We start from the raw sequence: 25,503 nt of genomic DNA on the forward strand, positions 1-25,503 counted from the left end.
TGAGATTACTCTGCTGATCCTGCCCTATAAGGATAACAGGATGACTCTAATGACCCTACCTTGTAATGATAATGAGATGACTCTGCTGACCTTGCTATGTAGTGATAGTGAGATTACTCTGCTGACCCTGCCCTATAAGGATAAAAAGATGCCTCTACTGACCCTACTTTTTTTTGATAATGAGATGATTCTGCTGACCCAGTTGTGTAGTGATAATGAGATTATTCTGCTGACACTGCACTATAAGGATAATGATTCTAATGGCCATACCCTATAATGATAATAAGATGACTATGATGCTTGTGCCCTGTAATAGCATGCTAGCTATATTAACCTTGCCCTTTAATGATAACTAAATGTCTTTACCCTGTAATGGGTGACTCTTCTGACTCTTTTTAATGATATTACTCTGCACTATAAGGATAACAGGATGACTCTACTGACCCTACCTTGTAATAATAATGAGATGACTCTGCTGACTCTGCTATGTAGTAATAATGAGATGACTCTGCTGACCCTGCTATGTAGTAATAACGAGATGACTCTGCTGACCCTGCTATGTAGTAATAATGAGATGACTCTGCTGACTCTGCTATGTAGTAATAATGAAATGACTCTGCTGACCCTGCTATGTAGCAATAATGAGATGACTCTGCTGACTCTGCTATGTAGTAATAATGAGATGACTCTGCTATGTAGTAATAATGAGATGACTCTGCTGACCCTGCTATGTAGTAATAAATGAGATGACTCTGCTGACTCTGCTATGTAGTAATAATGAGATGACTGCTGACTCTGCTATGTAGTAATAATGAGATGACTCTGCTGACCCTGGTATGTAGTAATAATGAGATGACTCTGATGACTCTGCTATGTAGTAATAATGAGATGACTCTGATGACCCTGGTATGTAGTAATAATGAGATGACTCTGCTGACCCTGCTATGTCGTAATAATGAGATGACTCTGCTGACCCTGCTATGTAGTAATAATGAGATGACTCTGCTGACTCAGTTCTGTAATTATAATGAGATGAGTCTGCTCACCCTGCCTTAAAATAAAATGAAGGTGACTCTACCACCTCTGTCCCAGTTTACACAGCACCAAGCTGAGCTACAGAAATTGTCATCTAATTGTGTCTGCTCCAGTAGCCAATGTGAAAACTATTATATTACTGTGTCAGACTATAGGAAAAATAGTCAAGTAATAAAAATCTACTCGTCGTTAAAATTCTGCTCTCTCACACCCCATTGATCACTCTTAGGGCTAGTTCACACGTAGGCAAAGGGGCGGATTTTGACAGCGGATTTCGCTTCAAAATCCGCCCCTTTACAATGGTGGTCTATGTAGACCACCGGGCTTTTTTTTTCCGCTAGCGGCGGGCTGCCGCTAGCGGAGAAAAGAAACGACATGCCCTTTCTTCAGGCGGAAGCTGCGCGGGTTCAGCCGCGCGGCTTCCGCCCCCCGGCAGCTCCCTCCTATGTCGGCTCATTCATTTGAGCCGACAGCGGAGGGGAAAGCCGCGACCGCGATGGTCGCGGCAGGCGAGTTTTGACAAGAGAGAGACGCGGCTCACCGCGTCTCTCTCGGTGTCAAAACCCGGGCGGGCAGTTCACGTGTGAACTGACCCTTATTGGTTTATATTGGTTATATATCCATAGTGACATATTTTGTAGAATTTTCCATGTTATTATCTATATATTAAAACAAACAAACAAAAAAAAAAACATGCAATTTTCATTCTGGCCACTAAGCCTAATAACAGACTGAACTGTGCCAATTCTGTAGGGGTTTTCTTTACAACAGTCACCTCACGTATAGTCAGTGGCGTAACTAGGAATGGCGGGGCCCCGTGGCGAACCTTTGACATGGGCCCCCCCCCCCCCCAGCTGACATCGAAAACCCCGACCAACGCCGAAAACCCCACACGACCCCACCCCCCGCATTCCTACGCACACTATTACGCTCCATAGTGGCCCCTGCACACATTATTATACCCCATAGTGGCCCCTGCACACATTATTATACCCCATAGTGGCCCCTGCACACAGTATTATACCCCATAGTGGCCCCTGCACACAGTATTATACCCCATAGTGGCCCCTGCACACAGTATTATACCCCATAGTGGCCCCTGCACACAGTATTATACCCCATAGTGGCCCCTGCACACATTATTATACCCCATAGTGGCCCCTGCACACATTATTATATCCCATAGTGGCCCCTGCACACATTATTATATCCCATAGTGGCCCCTGTACACAGTATTATGTCCCATAGTGGCCCCTGCACACAGTATTATGTCCCATAGTGGCCCCTGCACACAGTATTATACTCCATAGTGGCCCCTGCACACATTATTATATCCCATAGTGACCCCTGCACACATTATTATATCCCATAGTGACCCCTGCACACATTATTATATCCCATAGTGGCCCCTGTACACAGTATTATGTCCCATAGTGGCCCCTGCACACAGTATTATGTCCCATAGTGGCCCCTGCACACAGTATTATATCCCATAGTGGCCCCTGCACACAGTATTATACCCCATAGTGGCCCCTGCACACAGTATTATCCCCCATAGTGGCCCCTGTACACAGTATTATGTCCCATAGTGGCCCCTGCACACAGTATTATGTCCCATAGTGGCCCCTGCACACAGTATTATACTCCATAGTGGCCCCTGCACACATTATTATATCCCATAGTGACCCCTGCACACATTATTATATCCCATAGTGACCCCTGTACACAGTATTATGTCCCATAGTGGCCCCTGCACACAGTATTATGTCCCATAGTGGCCCCTGCACACAGTATTATATCCCATAGTGGCCCCTGCACACAGTATTATACCCCATAGTGGCCCCTGCACACAGTATTATGTCCCATAGTGGCCCCTGCACACAGTATTATATCCCATAGTGGCCCCTGCACACAGTATTATACCCCATAGTGGCCCCTGCACACAGTATTATCCCCCATAGTGGCCCCTACACACAATATTATCCCCCATAGTGGCCCCTGCACACAGTATTATCCCCCATTGTGGCCCCTTCACCCACTATTATGCCCCGTTGTGGACACCCATTAACAATTATTATACTCTGGGGTCTTTTCAGACCCCAGAGTATAATAATCGGAGACCCAGGGGAAGAACAACATAAAAAAAAAAAAAAAAACACTGTAACTTACCTGTCTCCCGACTCCCCGCTGGCGGCCATCTTCAATGACGTCAGGGACGTCATGTGACCGGGAGCCTGCGTCGCGACGCATAAGGACGCAGGCCCCGATCATGTGACGTCTGAGACGTCACACAAGTAGGCCGAAGCCTGCGCGGAGCCTGGAGAGGTAAGTAACACAGTTTTTTATGTTCAGTTACCTCTTCTGCACTTCCGATCATTATACTCGGGGGTCTGAAAAGACCCCCGAGTATAATAGTGCTTGTGGGGCCCGCAGTGTCACTTACTGATCCCGGCCCCTGCCAGGATCAGTAAGTATATAGGGCCCGTTAGCGGCTGGAGTAACTCCAGCCGGTAACGGCCTATTAAAAAAAAACAAAAAAACACAGCGGTAGCGGCTGCCACCGGGCCCCTAATGTCCCGGGCCCTGTGGCATCTGCTACTGCTGCTACCATGGTAGTTACGCCACTGCGTATAGTGTTACAATAGGTGTTAGCACCTCTATAGACAACACCACTAACCCATCACTTTATCCACTACTGACTATAGATGATGTCACAGCTTAGCTCCTCCCTCTCCCTGCACAGGGCAAGTCTAGAAACTCTCCCATAGACCCCAGTGAGTTGGCCCCTGTCTATTGCTGCCTATGGCCTATGACTATGCTGTAAAGCAGAACACTAAATGCTGTTATCAGAGCCAGACAGCTGTCCCCATGGACAGAAAACAGAATTTCAAAAAAATTACCGAAAATTCTAGATTTTAATATGTGGTTTTAATAATGAAAAAATATGCTGACATCCCCTTTAAGAAGAGATCTCTGAGGACTTAGGTCTCAAAACTGGCTGCTAATTAGGTGCACAAAGGACTTGCTGTGACACCTCTTACACATAGTTAATGGCCTCCCCCGCCAGTGCATAATGGACACACCGGAACGAACGTCAGGGTAGTAGATTGTTAAAATGTAGCAATGTTCAATGCAAATGTGTTGTAACGTTATCGTCACACTGCAAAGGATTATGCAAATCACAATTAATGAAGAAATACATATTCATACCGCACTGAAATAAACAAGATGGTCCTGGAATATACAGCGGACAGAAGAAGCCGTCAGGTGTAGAATGTAACAATGGTAAGGTGCGGGCGCTGATCCGCACCAATCCAATACCGGCAATTCCTTAGTGCAATTCTTGGGCAGCCTATTGATTTTAATGGGGAACATGTAATACTTTATTTAACCTGTAGTGGCGCTGCAGGGGAATTCAACACTTGATATCCTTAGGAAAGACCATCTTTGTGTGATTGATGGAGATCAACATACTGGGATCCTTTTGATCATGGAAAAGAATGGACGGCACCATTCAAGTGCATGGTGGTATCTGGACAGCCTATTGAATGGTCGACTTTAGCCTACATCCCAAGGGAAATATAGCCCCACCCACTTTCAATTTGACTCCACCCATTCCCAATCATTTCTGTTTAGGCTCCCGCACGGAATTATGCCCCTATAGTCACCATAACATGGTTTGCCCCAATGTTATAATGTCACCTCCAGTTGCCTCCATAGTATAATGTCCCCTCCAGCTGCCCCTACATTATAATGTCCCCTCCGGAGGCCCCCACAGGGCCCCCAGCTGTTTCTGGTCCAGAGCCTTCCGGGACCTGCAAGTTTAGTGGAAGTGATGACATCACAGCTCCCCAGCAATGGTGAATCAGGGGATGGTCGTCTCTCTAGCCTTGAGTTGAAACCGGGACATATTTCCCACCAACCAATGGGACAGTCGACGACTCCCACCATTGTCATTAGGTTGTAGGTGACACAGGTTGGTTCAAAATGGAAAAATTTAGAATTAACCCTCACTCCCATCTGTTTCTAGCTGGAGGCCCTCAATGGATCCAACGACTATACGACCAGCGATGATCCCAATACTGACAACCAGATGTACGAGGCGACTACAGCGAAGAGGAAGGTAATGTGATGACCATTACTTGGTTCTGGTGTCAATAGAATTTTTTTTATAACTTGAGCGAAGAATTTTGAAAACTGGGGATGGAATTGACATTTAGTTTAGTTTTTTACGAAAAAAAATTCCCATTCATTCCTGAAATTTCAGGATTCAACCAATTTGACTAGTGGTAGAGCCCGCACATGGGTTGTCACTAAACGTCCAAACCGGTGATTGGTTTTTATGGGCAACCAAGACAGTTTATGCTTTTAGACCATTTTAAGAAATCTTCCCCTTGACCTTTCTGTCTTAAAGGGATCCTATCATTAGAATCCCTTTTTTTCTAACACTTAGGCATAGTCTTAAAAAAGGCAATTCTTCTCCTACCTTTAGATGTCTTCTCCGCGCCGCCGTTCGATAGATATTCCGTTTTCCGTCTTTATGTAAATGAGTTGTCTCGCAGCACTGGGGGCGGGCCCCAACGCTCAAACAGCACTGGGGGCATCCCCAATGCTGCAAGAGAACCAGCATTGCGCCACCTCCATCTTCTTCAGGAACCGGCCTCTAACGCGTCGGCTTTCAATCTTCTATGCATGTGCAATCGGCTCTGCACCTGCGCGCGGCCATTTTTTTGTGGTCGCTTACGCAAGCTCTTGTAGTAAGCAGCTACAAAAAAATGGCCACGCGCAGGTGCAGTCGGGCAGAGCCGATTGCGCATGCGTAGAAGATTGAAAGCCAGACCGGAAGACGACACCGGTTCCTGAAGAAGATGGAGGCAGTGCTGGAGAGTTCTCTCGCAGCACTGGGGACGCCAGAGAACTCATTTGCATAAAGACAGAAAACGGAATATCTACTGAACAGCGGCGCAGAGGAGACATCTAAAGGTAGGAGAAGAATAGCTTTTCTTAAGGCTATTCCTACGTGGTAGTTAGAAAAAAAGGGATTTTAATGATAGGATCCCTTTAAGGCTAGTGTTCCATGTTGGAACAGAGGGGTAAAATTGTTGCATTCCCGAAATTCACACAAACCTTCATTATTTCTCTATGGGAAAAATCCCCCACCTAAAACACAAACAAAAACATCCACATTTTTGGAGTGACTGCAAAAACCCTGCAATCTTTGGCCATGTTACTTATATTGCAGCCAAAGTTGCCCTATAACCCAAGCCAAAGCGCTAGTTGCCACATTTGTACTGCGATGCATGGGTGGTTGCCCTGAAGGTCAAACCCTTACGGTGACCTCACCACAAAATTCTGTTCCAAAACATGTATTTTAGGAGAAAAAAAAATAAAAAATGGACACCCCTACAATAACCCAGTTGCATAAGTTTGGATTGTTGTGATGTTCTACACCACACCCAGAGGTTATTGGCATTACCCAGTCTCTGATTTACCCCAACTCTTCCAAAAACTCTTCCTTGAGGTTTTCTTGGTTGTGTCCAATGGGGATAATGATTGAAACGCCGACAGTAACCCAGTTGTGTTTGCCGGGTTTCCTTCTGGACTAACCAGTGATGTTCTACACCATCTCCAGAGGTTACCGCCATCCCCTGGTCTCGTAGACCACGACTGTGATTTACCCTGACGTTCCTCCATCATATCCTTGAAGTTTTTTGGTTGTGTCCAATGGGGATAATGTTATAGGCTTCTTTACATAGATTGGGCTGCTAAGTGATGGGGAACGGTCTTGGCCCCATCTAGGGTCTGTTTGGGTACTGATGGAAAGGGTCTCAGTAGTGCAACCTGGGTGCTGGGATCTGGAGTATCACGAAAATCTGGGGTGCTGGAATCTCGCTGTGTGTAGTATGTAGACAAGGGCTTCTTCTGAGATACTATGTTGCGCACAGTGAGAGGAGGATGATAGTACTAGTGGCGGTATTACTATCTGCCCCTGACTAGTGGATATAGCACAGCTATGAAGTTCAAGGAGACTGGGAATGTTTTTGATTTTCTTGGATGTCTTCGCCTTGTCTGTGTTTTATCCTTTGCTGGATCATCGTAACCCTTTAATCAATAGAGTCCCCACCGAGCAGACGTTCAGGCGATGACCTCAGTACCTGCCCCTAGAAGATCTCCAGAACAAAGCCTTGTGAAAACCATTTCCTTAAAGGAACATTACACAACACTTTTATTTCCATCTATTATTGTACACACACCACACCTTGACCATTGTTCACACTTATTATTGTAATATTCTATTTTGTAATAACTCTGTTATTTTTGAGCTTTTATTGTATAATTGCTATGCCGTAACTGATGAAGTATCCTTAGGAAAGATCATCTACGTATATTCAAACATATTTATATCTGATTTTGGACATTGTTTACCCATCCATAGCGCCACACCTTTAGTAGTGGTTGTACCTAGAATTACAGCTCAGTGTAGGTCAGTCCCATTCATGTGAATGGGACTGAGTTCAAGTACCAGGCACAGCCACTTCCAAAAGCATGGAGATAATGTCCTAAGGGGACATTATACTGTGCGGGGACCACTAAGGGGGCATTATACTTTGTGGGTCCATTAAGGGGGCATTATACTTTGGGGGGACCACTAAAGGAGCATTATACTTTGTAGGGACCACTAAGGGAGCATTATATTTTGGTGTGCACTAAGGTGTTATTATACTGTTCAGGGACCACTGAGGAGGCATTATACTTTGGAGGGACCACTAAGGGGGCATTATGCTTTGCGGTGACCACTAAGGGGGCATTATATTTTGGTGTGCACTTAGGAGTTATTATACTGTTCGGGGACCACTGAGGAGGCATTATAGTTTGGGGGGGACCACTAAGGGGGCATTATACTTTGCGGGGACCACTAAGGGAGCATTATATTTTGGTGTCATTATACTGTGTCAGGACCACTAAGGGGGCATTATATTTTGGTGTCATTATACTGTGTCAGGACCACTAAGGGGGCATTATATTTTGGTGTGCACTAAGGTGTTATTATACTTTGCGGGGACCACTGAGGAGGCATTATACTTTGGGGGGACCACTAAAGGGGCATTATACTTTGTAGGGACCATTAAGGGAGCATTATATTTTGGTGTGCACTAAGGTGTTATTATACTGTTCAGGGACCACTGAGGAGGCATTATACTTTGGAGGGACCACTAAGGGGGCATTATGCTTTGCAGGGACCACTAAGGGAGCATTATATTTTGGTGTGCACTTAGGAGTTATTATACTGTTCAGGGACCACTGAGGAGGCATTATACTTTGGGGAGACCACTAAGGGGGCATTATACTTTCTGGGTCCACTAAGGTGTTATTATACTGTGCAGGGACCAATAAGGGGACATTATATTTTGGTGTGCACTAAGGTGTTATTATACTGTGTGGGGACCACTGAGGAGGCATTATACTTTGGGGAGACTGCTAAGGGGACATTATACTTTATGGGGACCACTAAGGGGGCATTATACTTTATGGGGACCACTAAGGGGGCATTATACTTTGTGGGTCCACCAAGGGGATATTATACTTTATGGGGGACCACTAAGGGGGCATTATACTTTCTGGGTCCACTAAGGTGTTATTATACTGTGCAGGGACCAATAAGGGGACATTATATTTTGGTGTGCACTAAGGTGTTATTATACTGTGTGGGGACCACTGAGGAGGCATTATACTTTGGGGAGACTGCTAAGGGGACATTATACTTTATGGGGACCACTAAGGGGGCATTATACTTTGTGGGTCCACCAAGGGGATATTATACTTTATGGGGGACCACTAAGGGGGCATTATACTTTGTGGGTCCACTAAGGGGATATTATACTATTTGGGGACCACTAAGGGGGCATTATATTTTGGTGCACACTAAGGTATTATTATACTGTGCCACGAAATTGACCCCCTATTGCCCCCGTCTTCCAGTCACTATACAGCTGTTGTCCTGACTGCCTTTGATCCGCTGACCTCCCCGCTACATGACGAGCCCTCTAAGTAAATCCCTATGAATCAGTCAGGGAATTATCCTCGCCTACCTGCTCTGCGGCTGCTGCGGCGCCCACGTTCGTTCCCTCTGTGTTATTCTATATTTTGAGCCATTTTTACTGCGTATTTTATGAAGAGCCCATTATGAGCCTGTTGCTCCCTATCGGTTTCAGCCCACTGTAGAATTCTACACGGACAGCAGACACGTTTCGCTTCGGTCGTTCTTCCTCCCTTATTCATCCATGCACATCATATGTACGCCCACATACGCCACATGGAACCTGCCGGCTGGATTGTCACTGTTTCTATTGGTTACCGTACTGCGAGACATTAAATGAGAACGGAGTTATCTAACGTTCCGGAGATATTTTAGACCTGCCTGGGATTTTTTTTATTTATTTTTTCCTTCGTTATATTCCGATATCCTTTTATAGCATTATGAGATTTCTCGTTGTTTCCATAGCAACCTGTAAAATTGTGGATGATCAGAGGAAATTGGTCTTTCCGGCGTGCACATATGTGCTGATGAATGAACGCTACGACAGGGAACTTTTTTGCTTTTTTTTTTTTCCCTTCCCACGAAACTTTACATATTAGCCTGTAGAGACGTGTGTGGGAGTCAGCGGAGTACTTTATGCAATGAATGTGGCCAGTGTGAACAGGGTTATGTTCTAATCTTATTATACAGTACAACTCATAGAGCTCAGCATGAGGGTACACCAAGATTATGGATTTTTGGAAAGGGTGCAGCATTGGCGATGTCACCGTCAGAGGGGTAACTTGAAGCACTTTGCCCCAATGCAAAATCTCTAATGGGGTGCAATACTGGTCCCTCCACACACTCAACTCTGTTACATCCACATTTCCCTCCACACACTCAACTCTTTTACGTCCACAATTCCCTCCACACACTCAACTCTGTTATATCCACAATTCACTCCACACACTCGACTCTGTTACATCCACTTTTCCCTCCACACACTCAACTCTGTTACATCCACATTTCCCTCCACACACTCAACTCTGTTACATCCACCTTTCCCCACACACTCAACTCTGTTATATCCACAATTCCCTCCACACACTCATCTGTTACATCCACATTTCCCTCCACACACTCAACTCTGTTACATCCACTTTTCCCTCCACACACTCAACTCTGTTACATCCACGTTTCCCTCCACACACTCAACTCTGTTACATCCACTTTTCCCTCCACACACTCAACTCTGTTACATCCACATTTCCCTCCACACACTCAACTCTGTTACATCCACTTTTCCCTCCACACACTCAACTCTGTTACATCCACATTTCCCTCCACACACTCAACTCTGTTACATCCACTTTTCCCTCCACACACTCAACTCTGTTACATCCACATTTCCCTCCACACACTCAACTCTGTTACATCCACTTTTCCCTCCACACACTCGACTCTGTTACATCCACATTTCCCTCCACACACTCAACTCTGTTACATCCACATTTCCCTCCACACACTCAACTCTGTTACATCCACCTTTCCCCACACACTCAACTCTGTTATATCCACAATTCCCTCCACACACTCATCTGTTACATCCACATTTCCCTCCACACACTCAACTCTGTTACATCCACTTTTCCCTCCACACACTCAACTCTGTTACATCCACGTTTCCCTCCACACACTCAACTCTGTTACATCCACTTTTCCCTCCACACACTCAACTCTGTTACATCCACTTTTCCCTCCACACACTCAACTCTGTTACATCCACATTTCCCTCCACACACTCAACTCTGTTACATCCACTTTTCCCTCCACACACTCAACTCTGTTACATCCACATTTCCCTCCACACACTCAACTCTGTTACATCCACTTTTCCCTCCACACACTCAACTCTGTTACATCCACATTTCCCTCCACACACTCAACTCTGTTACATCCACTTTTCCCTCCACACACTCAACTCTGTTACATCCACATTTCCCTCCACATACTCAACTCTGTTACATCCACTTTTCCCTCCACACACTCAACTCTGTTACATCCACATTTCCCTCCACACACTCAACTCTGTTATATCCACAATTCCCTCCACACACTCAACTCTGTTACATCCACATTTCCCTCCACACACTCAACTCTGTTACATCCACTTTCCCTTCACACACTCAACTTTGTTACATCCACATTTCCTTCCACACACTCAATTCTGTTACATCCACACTTCCCTCCACACACTCTTCTCATGCTGCACAGAGGCCTTTGGGCCCACATAGGTTCCAGGGCCCAGTTGTGGTTCCTACCACTACACCCCCTATAACTACGCCCTTGCCCTTGACTGGGAGAGTCTATGTCATCTCTGTAAATGAAGTTCCTACTTGCTAGTTCTACCAAAATTTTCAAAGGTTCCCAAGAAATCGGTGACCTCCCGTAATCCTGGAAAAGTGGCCAAATCTTCTGAGCCTGGTGGAACGCTCCAGCACATTATATAACATCACAAAAAAATGGGCATGGCATGTACAGAAGGAGGCGCAGTCATAAGGAGCGGGGCCACCCATATATGCCATTCACCTCGTAGCTCCTGGTCAAATTTTTGCAAATTTACTGAGTTGACGCTGACTAAGCCCTTCATAGACTGGAGTAGGGACTTGGCTCAGCTAAGGATGGGTGGACTGGTCATTTCCTGGGCATTGGGAGGGACAACCAGAGAGTAGAGACCAGGGATGTGGGATGTGTTGAAATGGAATTGGTGGGGGAAATGGTGAGGTCAGTACTGGCACCCATTTTTGGTCGCCTCACATCTATATGTTGTGACTACAGGTGTAAATTTTTTTCTATGAAACATCAAAAAAAGTCATACCCACCTATTGCTGACACTTCAATATACAGTCCCATTTCCCTCCTGTGCCAGGACTCCTGGGCTAGAAGCAGAGAGGCTCACATGGCTGCTGAGACCTCAGTGGTCATAGCCATGGTGGACCACTAACGGATGGAATGGATGGAAAGGGGACCTGGTCTACATTGAGTTGCTGGGGATAGGTGAATGTGACTTTCCTTTGTTTTATGTTGACTTCGGTTGCACCTGAGTTTGCTACATTTATGTACAACCCCTTTAAGATAAAAATTCCAAAGGTGGTCTGTCACTTTAAGAAAACAGAAAATGGACAGTGAAATGTAACCGACTCCCCTCTGTCCTAATGCAATGAGCACCAAGGTGCAAACATAAAAAGTGCATCAAGAAATAATAGAAATAGATCTGATACTTTATAAGCCCAGACTTAATAGATGAGAATCTGCAGGAGATGGAAAGTCCACTTCTTCATGATTGTTCTTCATTACGTTTCGACATTAGTTCCCACTGAGGCAATAATATTACTTTCCTCCGGCAAAGTATTTTTCATGGTAAATTTCTCCCATGTCACTAATGTAAGAACTAACCATCAGGTATACGAATCCACTGACCTCTAGTTAACGGAGAAACAGGGTCGGAGAATCTGACCCAAGATCCACCATTTGTTACCATAATGGATCTCAATGGTCCAGAAGAACACAACCCCATTTGTAGGTCACTTTGAGCAATCACTTATCGCTAGGGTCTGATACATATGTTCCAATAACCTATTAGATCTTATTGATGATCTGTCCTGTGTGTATAACATTAACCTCAAAGGTTATGATGAAATTGAGAGCTGACGTGTCCACGTTCTGAAGAGACGTGGCCCTCTCAAACATCTCTAGTGGCTCAAAGGAACCTCAGCACAGTACCAGGCAAAAATTCCATGTGATAGACCAAGACAAACCTACTGTTAACCACCCACTAAGGATGGATGAACCTCCCAAGATGTGTTCAGTTTTGGGTTTTCTTGGTCCCCAATTTATTTTGGGTCAAACAAGTCCAGTACTAACCGGAAGTTACATTATTATACTCTGTGGTCTCTTTAGACCAGAGTATAATAGGTGGAGGCTCCGGGGAAGTGTAAAAAATACACCTAGGTGGAAGCCTTGTGATGGGGCCTCAGTGGGCACATGTGACCATGGGTGCATGACGTTACCAGAAGAGCACCAGAAGCCACAAAGAGGCCTAAAAGAGGTGAGGGAATGTTAATATAAATGCTTTTTTATTTTTTTACACCTCCCGTGGTCCTCCACCTATTGTCTACGGCGATTACAGTTCATCAAAGTCTCAAGAACTTTGTTAAAACTCGAACAGTTTGGAATATTCAGATCAAAATCAACTAATGAAGAATCGGTTCCCCCATTTCCACCACCCATACCTTCAAGAGCAAATATACCAACTGTCCAAAAGTTGCCAGAATAATCCCAAATTTTTATATCCTGGCAAATAGGGGCATGTCCTGGCCCAAATAATTGGGATCCAAGCAAAAATTCTGTCTATGGTGGCCCCAACAAACCTGAGTCTGGACTTGGCCCTGCCACTCTTACCATTCTAACCATTGGCTTCCATCTTCATGGAGGTTTTTCGATAGGCTTTTCGAGACTATGGGAAGGGAAGGATTAAAAAGGACTTTGCCGTGTAAGCCATTATGAGTTTAGACACGGATCTTTTATAGCTTTTTAAAAGCATCTTGCCTGGAGCTCCTACAAGCACTATATCAGATCCATCTGTACACCAGAGACTACAAGAGATCACAGAGCACTTTACTACAATCTGTGTGAAATTAACACTATAGAATTCAGCCTAGGGGGATTTGGACACCGAACGCACCAGTATATTGTCTAAGCCATCTATGAACATAGGAGCGATGGGCGAACCAATTTGTTACAAGACGGGTTTTACCCAAAAATTCTAAATTGTTTGGTTTTTGACGAAACTGAACAATCGGGCATTTGTTGCAACATGGATTGCAGTAGATTATTGTACTCTGGGATCTCTTTAGACCAAAATATAAGAAGTGGAGGCCCAGGGGATGTGAAAAATTTTTTAAAAATTTACACCCACCTTCGGTTGCCTTTTTGGGCTTCCTTTTGTGCTCTACTGGTGATGTCAAGTGCCTGGGTCCTGTGAGTCCTGTGAGTCCTGTGATTGGGCAACAGTGGGCATATGGGCAATCCAGGTTCAACAAGGAGGACCAAAAAAGGTGAGGGAAGGTTGTGAACAATAAAAAATACCTTACACTTATTATACTATGGGGTCTAAAGAGACCTCGTCGTATAGTTAGCATGTGGCTAACTCTTGAGGTTTTCGTTTCGAGACGAACCCGAAAATTTTGGAAAATTTGGAACAAATTCAAGTCCTGGACATCTAGTTCATCTCTAGAAATGATCTCTGGTGGTTGATTACTTTTTGCCTGTGCTCACTACTGAGATCTGACTGAGAAGTCCCAATGTGTGGTTGTCCCATCACCTGTTGACTTGTACACGACAACAAGGAAAAGTTGATTTTCTCGTCATTACACTTTGACGCAAAAATGGTCTTCAAGATGACCAAAAGTCACTGACGGCCCGTCCAATAGCATATTTTGGTGGTGGTCGACTCCCTTGAAAACTGAAGTATAGCCAGAGACAGAGATATGCCCTCGGTGTCAGTTAGGGGGCGCCAACATCACCTTTTGCCAGGAGTGAAGGAATGAGGAGACTTGTCCCGAGCAATGTGATCATTTCTTGTAGAGATGGGGTTATGGAGTTGGGTAATTGGCGCCATTATCTGAGATAACTTCTCTAATCTTCTATCTGTGTATAATCTAATTGTATCAGCCAGTTTTGCTCTTCTCTCTGTTCCTGGGTAGAAGGCACGGGCTGATCGCTATAATTAATGTGATTGACGCATGTCAGCCCCTTTCATCTCTCACTTCTCCGCGCTCCCTCTGCACAATTTAGAATTAACAAGTTCGGCAGGTGAAGCGAAGTCGTGAAGAGACGTAAGATACAGAGGTTTGATTCTATCCGTCTGGTTTTTCCTGATACGTTCATTTATTTGCGAACTTAAAAGAACATTCTGGCGGTGAAGTAACAAGTGTTAGACCTATCAGCCCTCATGTCCTACTAGTATATGGGATACACCTGGAATCCATGGTGCCTTTCTTTCTTTCTTTCTTTCTTTCTTTCCCTTGCGCATATTCCTTATCTTTATCTTTCCTGTTCCTTGCATACTTCCTTACTTTGCTGCTTTCTTTCACGATTTCCTTTCTGTCTCTCTTCATCCCTTCTTTTCTTCCATTCCATTGCATCTCTTCCTTTCTTCTGTTCCTTTTTTTTCACCTTTCTTTGTTTGTTGTTTGCCTTCCTCCCTTTCTTCTCTCTACATCTACTTCCCTTCCTTCCACTTTTCCTTCTTTTTTTCATTCTTTTGTTCCTTTTCCCTTCATTTCTTCTTTCATTTTCCTTCAACCATTTCTCTTTTCTTTTCCAATCTTCCTTCTTTTCCTACCTACCTTAAAGTTTCCTCTCCTTCCTTCCATCCATCTTTTTATTTATTTATTTATTCATTCATTTATTTTTTTATGTAGATTGGGAGCCCCATATAAGGATCACAATGTACATTTTTTCTTTGGAATATGAGATGGAAATCCATGCAAACACAGGGAGAACATACAAACTCCTTGCAGATGGTTTTTTGCCCTTGGCGAGATTTGAACACCAGAACTCCAGCGCTGCAAGGCTGCAGTGCTAACCACTGAGCCACCCCTCCTTCCTTCCATCTGTCCTATCTTATTTCTCCAGTCTTTCTTCCAACTCTCTTTGTTTTATTACTCTACCTTCCTGCTTCTCCATTGATTACCATATTCCTACTTTCCTTGATTGTCTCCTCTCATTTCTTCCTTCCTCCCTCCCTCCCTCCCTTCCTTCCTTCCTTCCTTCCTTCCTTCCTTCCTTTCTTCTAAAGTCTTTCTTCTACTCTCTTTCCTTCCTCACTCTCCCTCCCTACTTCTCCATTCCTTGATTCCTTCCTTCCTTCTGTCCTACCTTCCTTCTTCAGTACTCTTCTACTCTTCTTCCTCGCTCTCCCTCCTGCTATTCTATTGATTACTGCCTTCCTTCCTTCCTTCCTTCCTCCCTCCCTTCTTTCCTTCCTTCCATCTTACCTTCCTTCTTCAGTCTTTCTTCTACTCTCTTTCCTTCCTCACTCTCCTTCCCTGCTTCTCCATTGATTACTGTCTTCCTTCCTTCCTTCTTTCCTTCCTTCCTCTCTCCTTTCCTTTCTTCTTTCCTTCCTTCCTTCCATCTTACCTTCCTTCTTCAGTCTTTCTTCTACTCTCTTTCCTTCCTCACTCTCCTTCCCCACTTCTCCATTGATTACTGTCTTCCTTCGTTTCTTCCTTCCTTCCTTCCTTCCTTCCTTCCTTCCTTCCTTCCTTCCTTCCTTCTTTCCTTCCTCCCTCCCTCCCTCCCTCCCTTCCTTCCTTCCTTCCTTCCTCCTTCAGTCTTTCTTCTACTCTCTTTCCTTCCTCACCCTCCTTCCCTTCTTCTCCATTGATTACTGTCTTCCTTCCTTCCTTCCTTCCTTCCTTCCTTCCTTTCTTCCTTCCTTCCTTCTTTCCTTCCTTCCTTCCTTCCTTCCTTCCTTCCTTCCTTCCTTTCTTCCTTCCTTCCTTCTTTCCTTCCTTCCTTCCTTCCTTCCTTCCTTCCTTTCTTCCTTCCTTCTTTCCTTCCTTTCTTCCTTCCTTCCTTCCTTCCTTCCTTCCTTCCTTCCTTTCTTCCTTCCATCTTACCTTCCTTCCTTAGTCTTTCTTCTACTCTCTTTCCTTCCTCATTCTCCCTCCCTACTTCTCCATTGATTACTGTCTTCTTTCCTTCCTTCCTTGGTTTAATATACAATGGGGCAGATTCATCAAGACTGGCGTATTAAATGCCAGTCTTGATGATCCTTATGACGATGGAGGATTTACCTGATCCATGACAAAGTCCAAGTCTCGTCATGTACCTGATGGATCCTCTACCAGGTTGTGCAGCTGTCATAGACTTATGTGCACATTGTGGTGTAAATAATGGTGAATGTTTCCCAGGTTGTTAGTGAATATCCGGAGGGGTCTCCTCGGCTCACATGACGTATTGAGAGATCCCTCACCTGGTAGCTGTTTCAGTGGTATAATGGAGATCTGCACATACATTACTCTCTGTCCCTGACATGTCTTCATCTTAGCGCCATCACACTCAGGAATACGATGTAATCCTCCGCCACCTTCTTCACCCAACAACCCTGACATGTAGCAGTAAACCCAGCGCATACATCAGCGGAGTTTCCCTGTAAGTGGCTCTTGTGGGCCTCATCTTTACATGTGCTCGCATTTTATTCTGCAGCTTGTTTCATCAATAACGCAGTGAGTTTACTGGATGTTTTCAGAGACAAAGGTGCTCGGCAGACATCTCGCAGACATTGTAATGAAATCTGCTAGGAGAGGTGCACATATGACGGTGAATGCTATCATCTAACTATAATAAGATAAATCAGACTACAAAATGGAAGGTGCTGGAGCAAGGCGCACATTACAGCACAATACACACTGTGCTTTCACTGAATTATAGGAAATTGCTGAATTGCTTCAATTTGACCCGAACAGGAAATTAGAACAGAATGTACTTGTGTCAGTTAGGAATAGCCATAAATTCACACAGCGGATAAATGTTGGCTTTTTATGGGATTGTTTCCGTAATGGAGGGATTTCCAGGCCATCTCCATCTTACATTTCCTTTCTTTCATCAGATTTTCCTCCTTATCACCTTCCATTCCTTCCTTTCATTCCACCTTCATTTTTATACCTTTCTCTCACCCTTTTTTCTTTCTCAAAAGCTTCCTCCTCTCTCCCCCTTTATTCCTTCTTTCCTTCCTATCATTTTTCCTCCCACCTTGTATTGTTCCCTTATTTTATCCGTCTCTTCATTCCATCTTTAATCTCTCACTTCTGCCCCACTCTCCCTTTCTTTCCTTCATCCTTCTATCTTTCCTTCTTTCCTTCTACTCTCTTTCCTTCCTCGCTCTCCCTCTTGATTTTCCATTGATTACTGTCTCCCTTCCTTCCTTCCATCCTGCCTTCCTTCCCTCTTTCCTTCCTTCCATCCATCCATCCATCCATCCATCCATCCTACCTTCCTTCTTCAGTCTTTATTCTAAACTCTTTCCTTCCTCGCTCTCCCTCCCTGCTTCTCCATTGATTACTGTCTTCCTTCCTTCCTTCCTTCCTTCCTTCCTTCCTTCCTTCCTTCCTTCCTTCCTTCCTTCCTTCCTTCCTTCCTTCCTTCCTTCCTTCCTTTGTTCCTCATCTTCCTTCTATCTTTCCTTTGATTCCTTCCCTGTGCCCCCTTCCCATTCCACCTTAAACTGTGCTTCTTATTACACCTAGCCCCCAGTTCTTCATCGGCCACTCCCCTCTGCCAGTCCCTCCACTGGCTACCCCTTGCCAGTGAATACAGTTCAAGCTACTAACACTAACATACAAAGCCATCCACAACCTGTCCCCTCCATATATCTCTGACCTCATCTCCCGCTACCTGCCCACACGTAACCTCAGATCCTCCAATGACCTCCTACTCCGCTCTGCTCTCATCCGCTCCTCACACAACCGTCTCCAAGACTTCTCCCGTGCATCCCCCATACTCTGGAACTCCTTACCACGACACATAAGACTGACCCCCACAATCACAGGCTTCAAGAAGGCCCTGAAGACTCCCCTATTCAGGAAGGCCTACACCCCCCAATAACACTATCACCGCACCACCATCTGTACAGTCTCCCCCTCTCCTTCTGTCTCTACCCCCCTTCCCCCATAGATTGTAAGCCCTCGCGGGCAGGGCCCTCTACCCCACTGTGCCAGGCGGTCACTGTTAGTATTATATCTACCTGTATATTCTGTGTATTGTATGTAACCCCCAAATGTAAAGCACCATGGGATTAATATAATAATGTACAGCACCATGGAATTAATGTAATAATGTACAGCACCATGGAATTAATATAATAATGTAAAGCACCATGGGATTAATATAATAATGTACAGCACCATGGAATTAATATAATAATGTACAGCACCATGGGATTAATATAATAATGTACAGCACCATGGGATTAATATAATAATGTACAGCACCATGGGATTAATATAATAATGTACAGCACCATGGGATTAATATAATAATGTACAGCACCATGGGATTAATATAATAATGTACAGCATCTATCTATCTACAGTATCTATCTATCTATCTATCTATCTCCTATCTATCTATCTATCTATCTATCTATCTCCTATCTATCTATCTATCTATCTATCTATCTTCTATCTATCTATCTATCTATCTATCTATCTCCTATCTATCTATCTATCTATCTATCTATCTATCTATCTATCTATCTATCTATCTATCTCCTATCTATCTATCTCCTATCTATCTATCTATCTATCTATCTATCTATCTATCTATCAATCACCTATCTATCTATCTATCTATCTTCTATCTATCTATCTATCTATCTATCTATCTATCTCTCTATCTATCTATCTATCTATCTATCTCCTATCTATCTATCTATCTATCTATCTATCTATCTATCTATCTATCATCTATCTATCTATCTATCTATCTATCTCCTATCTATCTATCTCCTATCTATCTATCTCCTATCTATCTATCTATCTATCTATCTATCTATCTATCTATCAATCACCTATCTATCTATCTATCTATCTCCTATCTATCTATCTATCTATCTATCTATCTATCTATCTATCTCCTATCTATCTATCTATCTATCTATCTATCTATCTATCTCCTATCTATCTCCTATCTATCTATCTATCTATCTATCTATCTATCTCCTATCTATCTATCTATCTATCTATCTATCTATCTCCTATCTATCTCCTATCTATCTCCTATCTATCTATCTATCTATCTATCTATCTATCTATCTATCTATCATCTATCTATCTATCTATCTATCTATCTATCTATCTATCAATCACCTATCTATCTATCTATCTATCTATCTCCTATCTATCTATCTATCTATCTATCTATCTATCTATCTCCTATCTATCTATCTATCTATCTATCTATCTCCTATCTATCTATCTATCTATCTATCTATCTCCTATCTATCTATCTATCTATCTATCTATCTATCTATCTATCTATCTCCTATCTATCTATCTATCTATCTATCTATCTATCTCCTATCTATCTATCTATCTATCTATCTATCTATCTATCTCCTATCTATCTATCTATCTATCTATCTCCTATCTATCTATCTATCTATCTATCTATCTATCTTCTATCTATCTATCTATCTATCTATCTATCTATCTATCTATCTATCTCCTATCTATCTATCTATCTATCTATCTATCTATCTCCTATCTATCTATCTATCTATCTATCTATCTATCTATCTATCTATCTACCTATCTTCTACCCACCCACCATTCTTCTATACTTCTAGACACTTCTATAAACATCTCCCTATCACACATGTATGAGAGCAGGTTTCATGGACAGCTGGTAATTTCCGTACTTTCTCCCGCGCCATAATTCTTCGGTAAGATTAGTGACTGTTTGACCGCTCGGTACATTACAATTCGCTTTCTTTATTTATGGATTAAATTGTTTTCCCCTCTTCTAGCGACTCAACAACTGATGTGAAATCAGAGCCGAGGTTCACTGAGCATCTTTCTAGAACAATCTGGGGCAGTGATTGAACGTCTCACCCTTTGTCCTCGACACATTGGCCATTAAGTCACAAATCAGCAATTAGCCTATAATGTGGCCAGCTATGTGCGGACAGGCATCAGGGAAATCTAAAAAAAAAAATAATTAGACCATTCCAATGGAGGCTATACCATGTAGTAAACGATATATATTTCTTGTATGATGGAGCTAGTTGTATCCATAGAACAGCACCGTATATCCGTCATACACCATCAATGTAGCGGCAATGACCGGTGGCCATGACCACACGTCGGCTAGATGCTTTGCACAGACTCAGAGCTTCTTGGTGCATCATACTTTATATTATAGGACAACTTTTTTGCCAGATATTTTCAAAAGGGGAATGCATCATGGATATAGTTTTCATGTCCAGAATAAAACCTTGATTATATTTTTATTTATTTTAAAAACTTTCCTCGAAGAGGCCATATTGGAAATGCATTCTTGTATGTAAAGATAGCTTAGCAGAAAATAAATGCTGGTTCTGGTGACAGTAACCTATCTATCTGCAGGCCTGGGGTGATATGCTGGTTCTGGGGACAGTAACCTATCTATCTGCAGGCCTGGGGTGATATGCTGGTTCTGGTGACTATAACCTATCTATCTGCAGGGCTGGTGTGATATGCTGGATCTTGTGACACTAACCTATCTATCTGCAGGGCTGGGGTGATATGCTGGGTCTGGTGACAGTAACCTATCTATCTGCAGGACTGGGGTGATATGCTGGGTCTGGTGACACTAACCTATCTATCTGCAGGGCTAGGGTGATATGCTGGGTCTGGTGACACTAACCTATCTATCTGCAGGGCTGGGGTGATATGCTGGGTCTGGTGACAGTAACCTATCTATATGCAGGGCTGGGGTAATATGCTGGGTCTGGTGAACGTAACCTATCTATCTGCAGGGCTGGGGTGATATGCTGGTTCTGGTGACAGTAACCTATCTATCTGCAGGGCTGGGGTGATATGCTGGTTCTGGTGACAGTAACCTATCTATCTGCAGGGCTGCGGTGATATGCTGGTTCTGGTGACACTAACCTATCTATCTGCAGGGCTGGGGTGATATGCTGGTTCTGATGACACTAACCTATCTATATGCAGGGCTGGGGTGATATGCTGGGTCTGGTGAACGTAACCTATCTATCTGCAGGGCTGGGATGATATGCTGGGTCTGGTGAACGTAACCTATCTATCTGTGGGGCTGGTGTGATATGCTGGTCCTGGTGACACTAACCTATCTATCTGCAGGGCTGGGGTGATATGCTGGTTCTGGTGACAGTAACCTATCTATCTGCAGGGCTGCGGTGATATACTGGTTCTGATGACACTAACCTATCTATCTGCAGGGCTGGGGGGATATGCTGGTTCTGGTGACACTAACCTATCTATCTGCAGGGCTGGGGTGATATGCTGGGTCTGGTGACACTAACCTATCTATCTGCAGGGCTGGGGTGATATGCTGGCTCTGGTGACACTAACCTATCTATCTGCAGGACTGGGGTGATATGCTGGGTCTGGTGACAGTAACCTATCTATCTGCAGGGCTGGGGTGATATACTGGTTCTGATGACACTAACCTATCTATCTGCAGGGCTGGGGTGATATGCTGGCTCTGGTGATGGTAACCTATCTATCTGCAGGGCTGGGGTGATATGCTGGCTCTGGTGACCAGGGCCACCGATAGGCCAGTACTACTGCTACTGGCGTCAGGGGCCCGGCCAAATTTAAAAATGGGGGGCCCGGTTTTGGCCTGCCACCGTGTGCCGGCCCCCTGGCGCCGGCAGCAGTCATTGTATGTCCTGTTTCAACTCAGATCTGCGTCCAGAGGACGCAGATCTGAGTTGAACACATACACGGCTGAAGCGAGGAGCTGACACAGGTCAGCTCCTCGCTTCGCCGTTGCCGCCTCTCTCGCTGACACAGCCTCTCTCGCTGACACATATGCGGCTGAGCCGGAACCCGGCTCAGCCGCATATGTGTCAGCGAGAACGGCGGCAGTGGCGAAGCGAGGAGCTGACACAGGTGAGCTCCTCGCTTCACCGCTGCCGCCGGCTACCCGGCAGTGTAGACGCGATGTGATGACGTCACATCGCGTCTACAACTGTGCGCCAGTAAGAGAGAGAGGCGCGCAGAGAGCAGCGGGGGAACGAAGGAGAAGGTAAGTGTAATGTGGAACGTGAAACTGGGGGAAGATGAAGGAGAGGACGGCATGACACTGGGGGCAGAGATGGAGGGGACATGAAACTGGGGGCAGAGATGGAGGGGACATGAATCTGGGGGCAGAGATGGAGGGACATGACACTGGGGGCAGAGATCGAGGGACATGACACTGGGGGTAGAGATGGAGGGGACATGAATCTGTGGGCAGAAATGGAGGGGACATGGATCTGGAGGCAGAGATGGAGGGGACATGGATCTGGGGGCAGAGATGGAGGGGACATGAATCTGGGGGCAGAAATGGAGGGGACATGAATCTGGGGGCAGAGATGGAGGGGACATGAATCTGGGGGCAGAGATGGGGGGACATGAATCTGGGGGCAGAGATGTGGGGACATGAATCTGGGGGCAGAGATGTGTGGACATGAATCTGGGGGCAGAGATGTGGGGACATGAATCTGTTCGCAGAAATGGAGGGGACATGAATCTGGGGGCAGATGAAGGGTGTATATGAAGCTGGGGGAGAGACGGAGGGGGGACATATAATTTATGGGTGACTGTAGGAGGATTATACAGTGTGCGGGCAAATGGAAAATTAATGAGTGGGCGGAGTCAACATAACAGTGGGTGGGGCTAAATTTCCCGCGGTGCGCAAAGCCCAAAATTCCTGATGGCGGCCCTGCTGGTGACACTAACCTAACTATCTGCAGGGCTGGGGTGATATGCTGGGTCTGGTGACAGTAACCTATGTATCTGCAGGGCTGGGGTGATATGCTGGTTCTGGTGACTATAACCTATCTATCTGCAGGGCTGGGGTGATATGCTGGTTCTGGTGACAGTAACCTATCTGTCTGCAGTGCTGGGGTGATATGCTGGTTCTGGTGACAATAACCTATGTATCTGCTGGGCTAGGGTGATATGCTGGGTCTGGTGACAATAACCTATCTATCTGCAGGACTGGGGTGATATGCTGGGTCTGGTGACAGTAACCTATCTATCTGCAGGGCTGGGGTGATATGCTGGTTCTGGTGACATTATCCTATCTATCTGCAGGGCTGGGGTGATATGCTGGGTCTGGTGACACTAACCTATCTATCTGCAGGGCTAGGGTGATATGCTGGGTCTGGTGACAATAACCTATCTATCTGCAGGACTGGGGTGATATGCTGGGTCTGGTGACAGTAACCTATCTATCTGCAGGACTGGGGTGATATGCTGGGTCTGGTGACAGTAACCTATCTATCTGCAGTGCTGGGGTGATATGCTGGGTCTGGTGACACTAACCTATCTATCTGCAGGGCTGGGGTGATATGCTGGGTCTGGTGACAGTAACCTATCTATATGCAGGGCTGGGGTGATATGCTGGGTCTGGTGAACGTAACCTATCTATCTGCAGGGCTGGGGTGATATGCTGGTTCTGGTGACAGTAACCTATCTATCTGCAGGGCTGGGGTGATATGCTGGTTCTGGTGACAGTAACCTATCTATCTGCAGGGCTGCGGTGATATGCTGGTTCTGGTGACACTAACCTATCTATCTGCAGGGCTGGGGTGATATGCTGGTTCTGATGACACTAACCTATCTATATGCAGGGCTGGGGTGATATGCTGGGTCTGGTGAACGTAACCTATCTATCTGCAGGGCTGGGGTGATATGCTGGGTCTGGTGAACGTAACCTATCTATCTGTGGGGCTGGTGTGATATGCTGGTCCTGGTGACACTAACCTATCTATCTGCAGGGCTGGGGTGATATGCTGGTTCTGGTGACAGTAACCTATCTATCTGCAGGGCTGCGGTGATATACTGGTTCTGATGACACTAACCTATCTATCTGCAGGGCTGGGGTGATATGCTGGGTCTGGTGACACTAACCTATCTATCTGCAGGGCTGGGGGGATATGCTGGTTCTGGTGACACTAACCTATCTATCTGCAGGGCTGGGGTGATATGCTGGGTCTGGTGACACTAACCTATCTATCTGCAGGGCTGGGGTGATATGCTGGCTCTGGTGACACTAACCTATCTATCTGCAGGACTGGGGTGATATGCTGGGTCTGGTGACAGTAACCTATCTATCTGCAGGGCTGGGGTGATATACTGGTTCTGATGACACTAACCTATCTATCTGCAGGGCTGGGGTGATATGCTGGCTCTGGTGATGGTAACCTATCTATCTGCAGGGCTGGGGTGATATGCTGGCTCTGGTGACCAGGGCCACCGATAGGCCAGTACTACTGCTACTGGCGTCAGGGGCCCGGCCAAATTTAAAAATGGGGGGCCCGGTTTTGGCCTGCCACCGTGTGCCGGCCCCCTGGCGCCGGCAGCAGTCATTGTATGTCCTGTTTCAACTCAGATCTGCGTCCAGAGGACGCAGATCTGAGTTGAACACATACACGGCTGAAGCGAGGAGCTGACACAGGTCAGCTCCTCGCTTCGCCGTTGCCGCCTCTCTCGCTGACACAGCCTCTCTCGCTGACACATATGCGGCTGAGCCGGAACCCGGCTCAGCCGCATATGTGTCAGCGAGAACGGCGGCAGTGGCGAAGCGAGGAGCTGACACAGGTGAGCTCCTCGCTTCACCGCTGCCGCCGGCTACCCGGCAGTGTAGACGCG

General features: G+C 45.3%; 1 protein-coding gene across 3 annotated transcripts in view; it reads left to right on the plus strand.

Moving 5' to 3' along the window:
- The window catches only part of DLG2 (discs large MAGUK scaffold protein 2), a 1,022,754-nt gene that overhangs the window by 190,529 nt on the left and 806,722 nt on the right, over window positions 1–25,503 (plus strand). For all 3 annotated transcript variants that reach the window (XM_075266199.1, XM_075266200.1, XM_075266207.1), the window contains exon 4: window positions 5,066–5,158. In XM_075266199.1, coding sequence (XP_075122300.1) covers window positions 5,066–5,158 — 93 coding nt within the window. The remainder of the gene's footprint in view (window positions 1–5,065; window positions 5,159–25,503) is intronic.

This window comes from Leptodactylus fuscus, chromosome 2 (genome assembly GCF_031893055.1).
Source record: "Leptodactylus fuscus isolate aLepFus1 chromosome 2, aLepFus1.hap2, whole genome shotgun sequence".
Lineage (NCBI taxonomy): Eukaryota > Metazoa > Chordata > Amphibia > Anura > Leptodactylidae > Leptodactylus > Leptodactylus fuscus.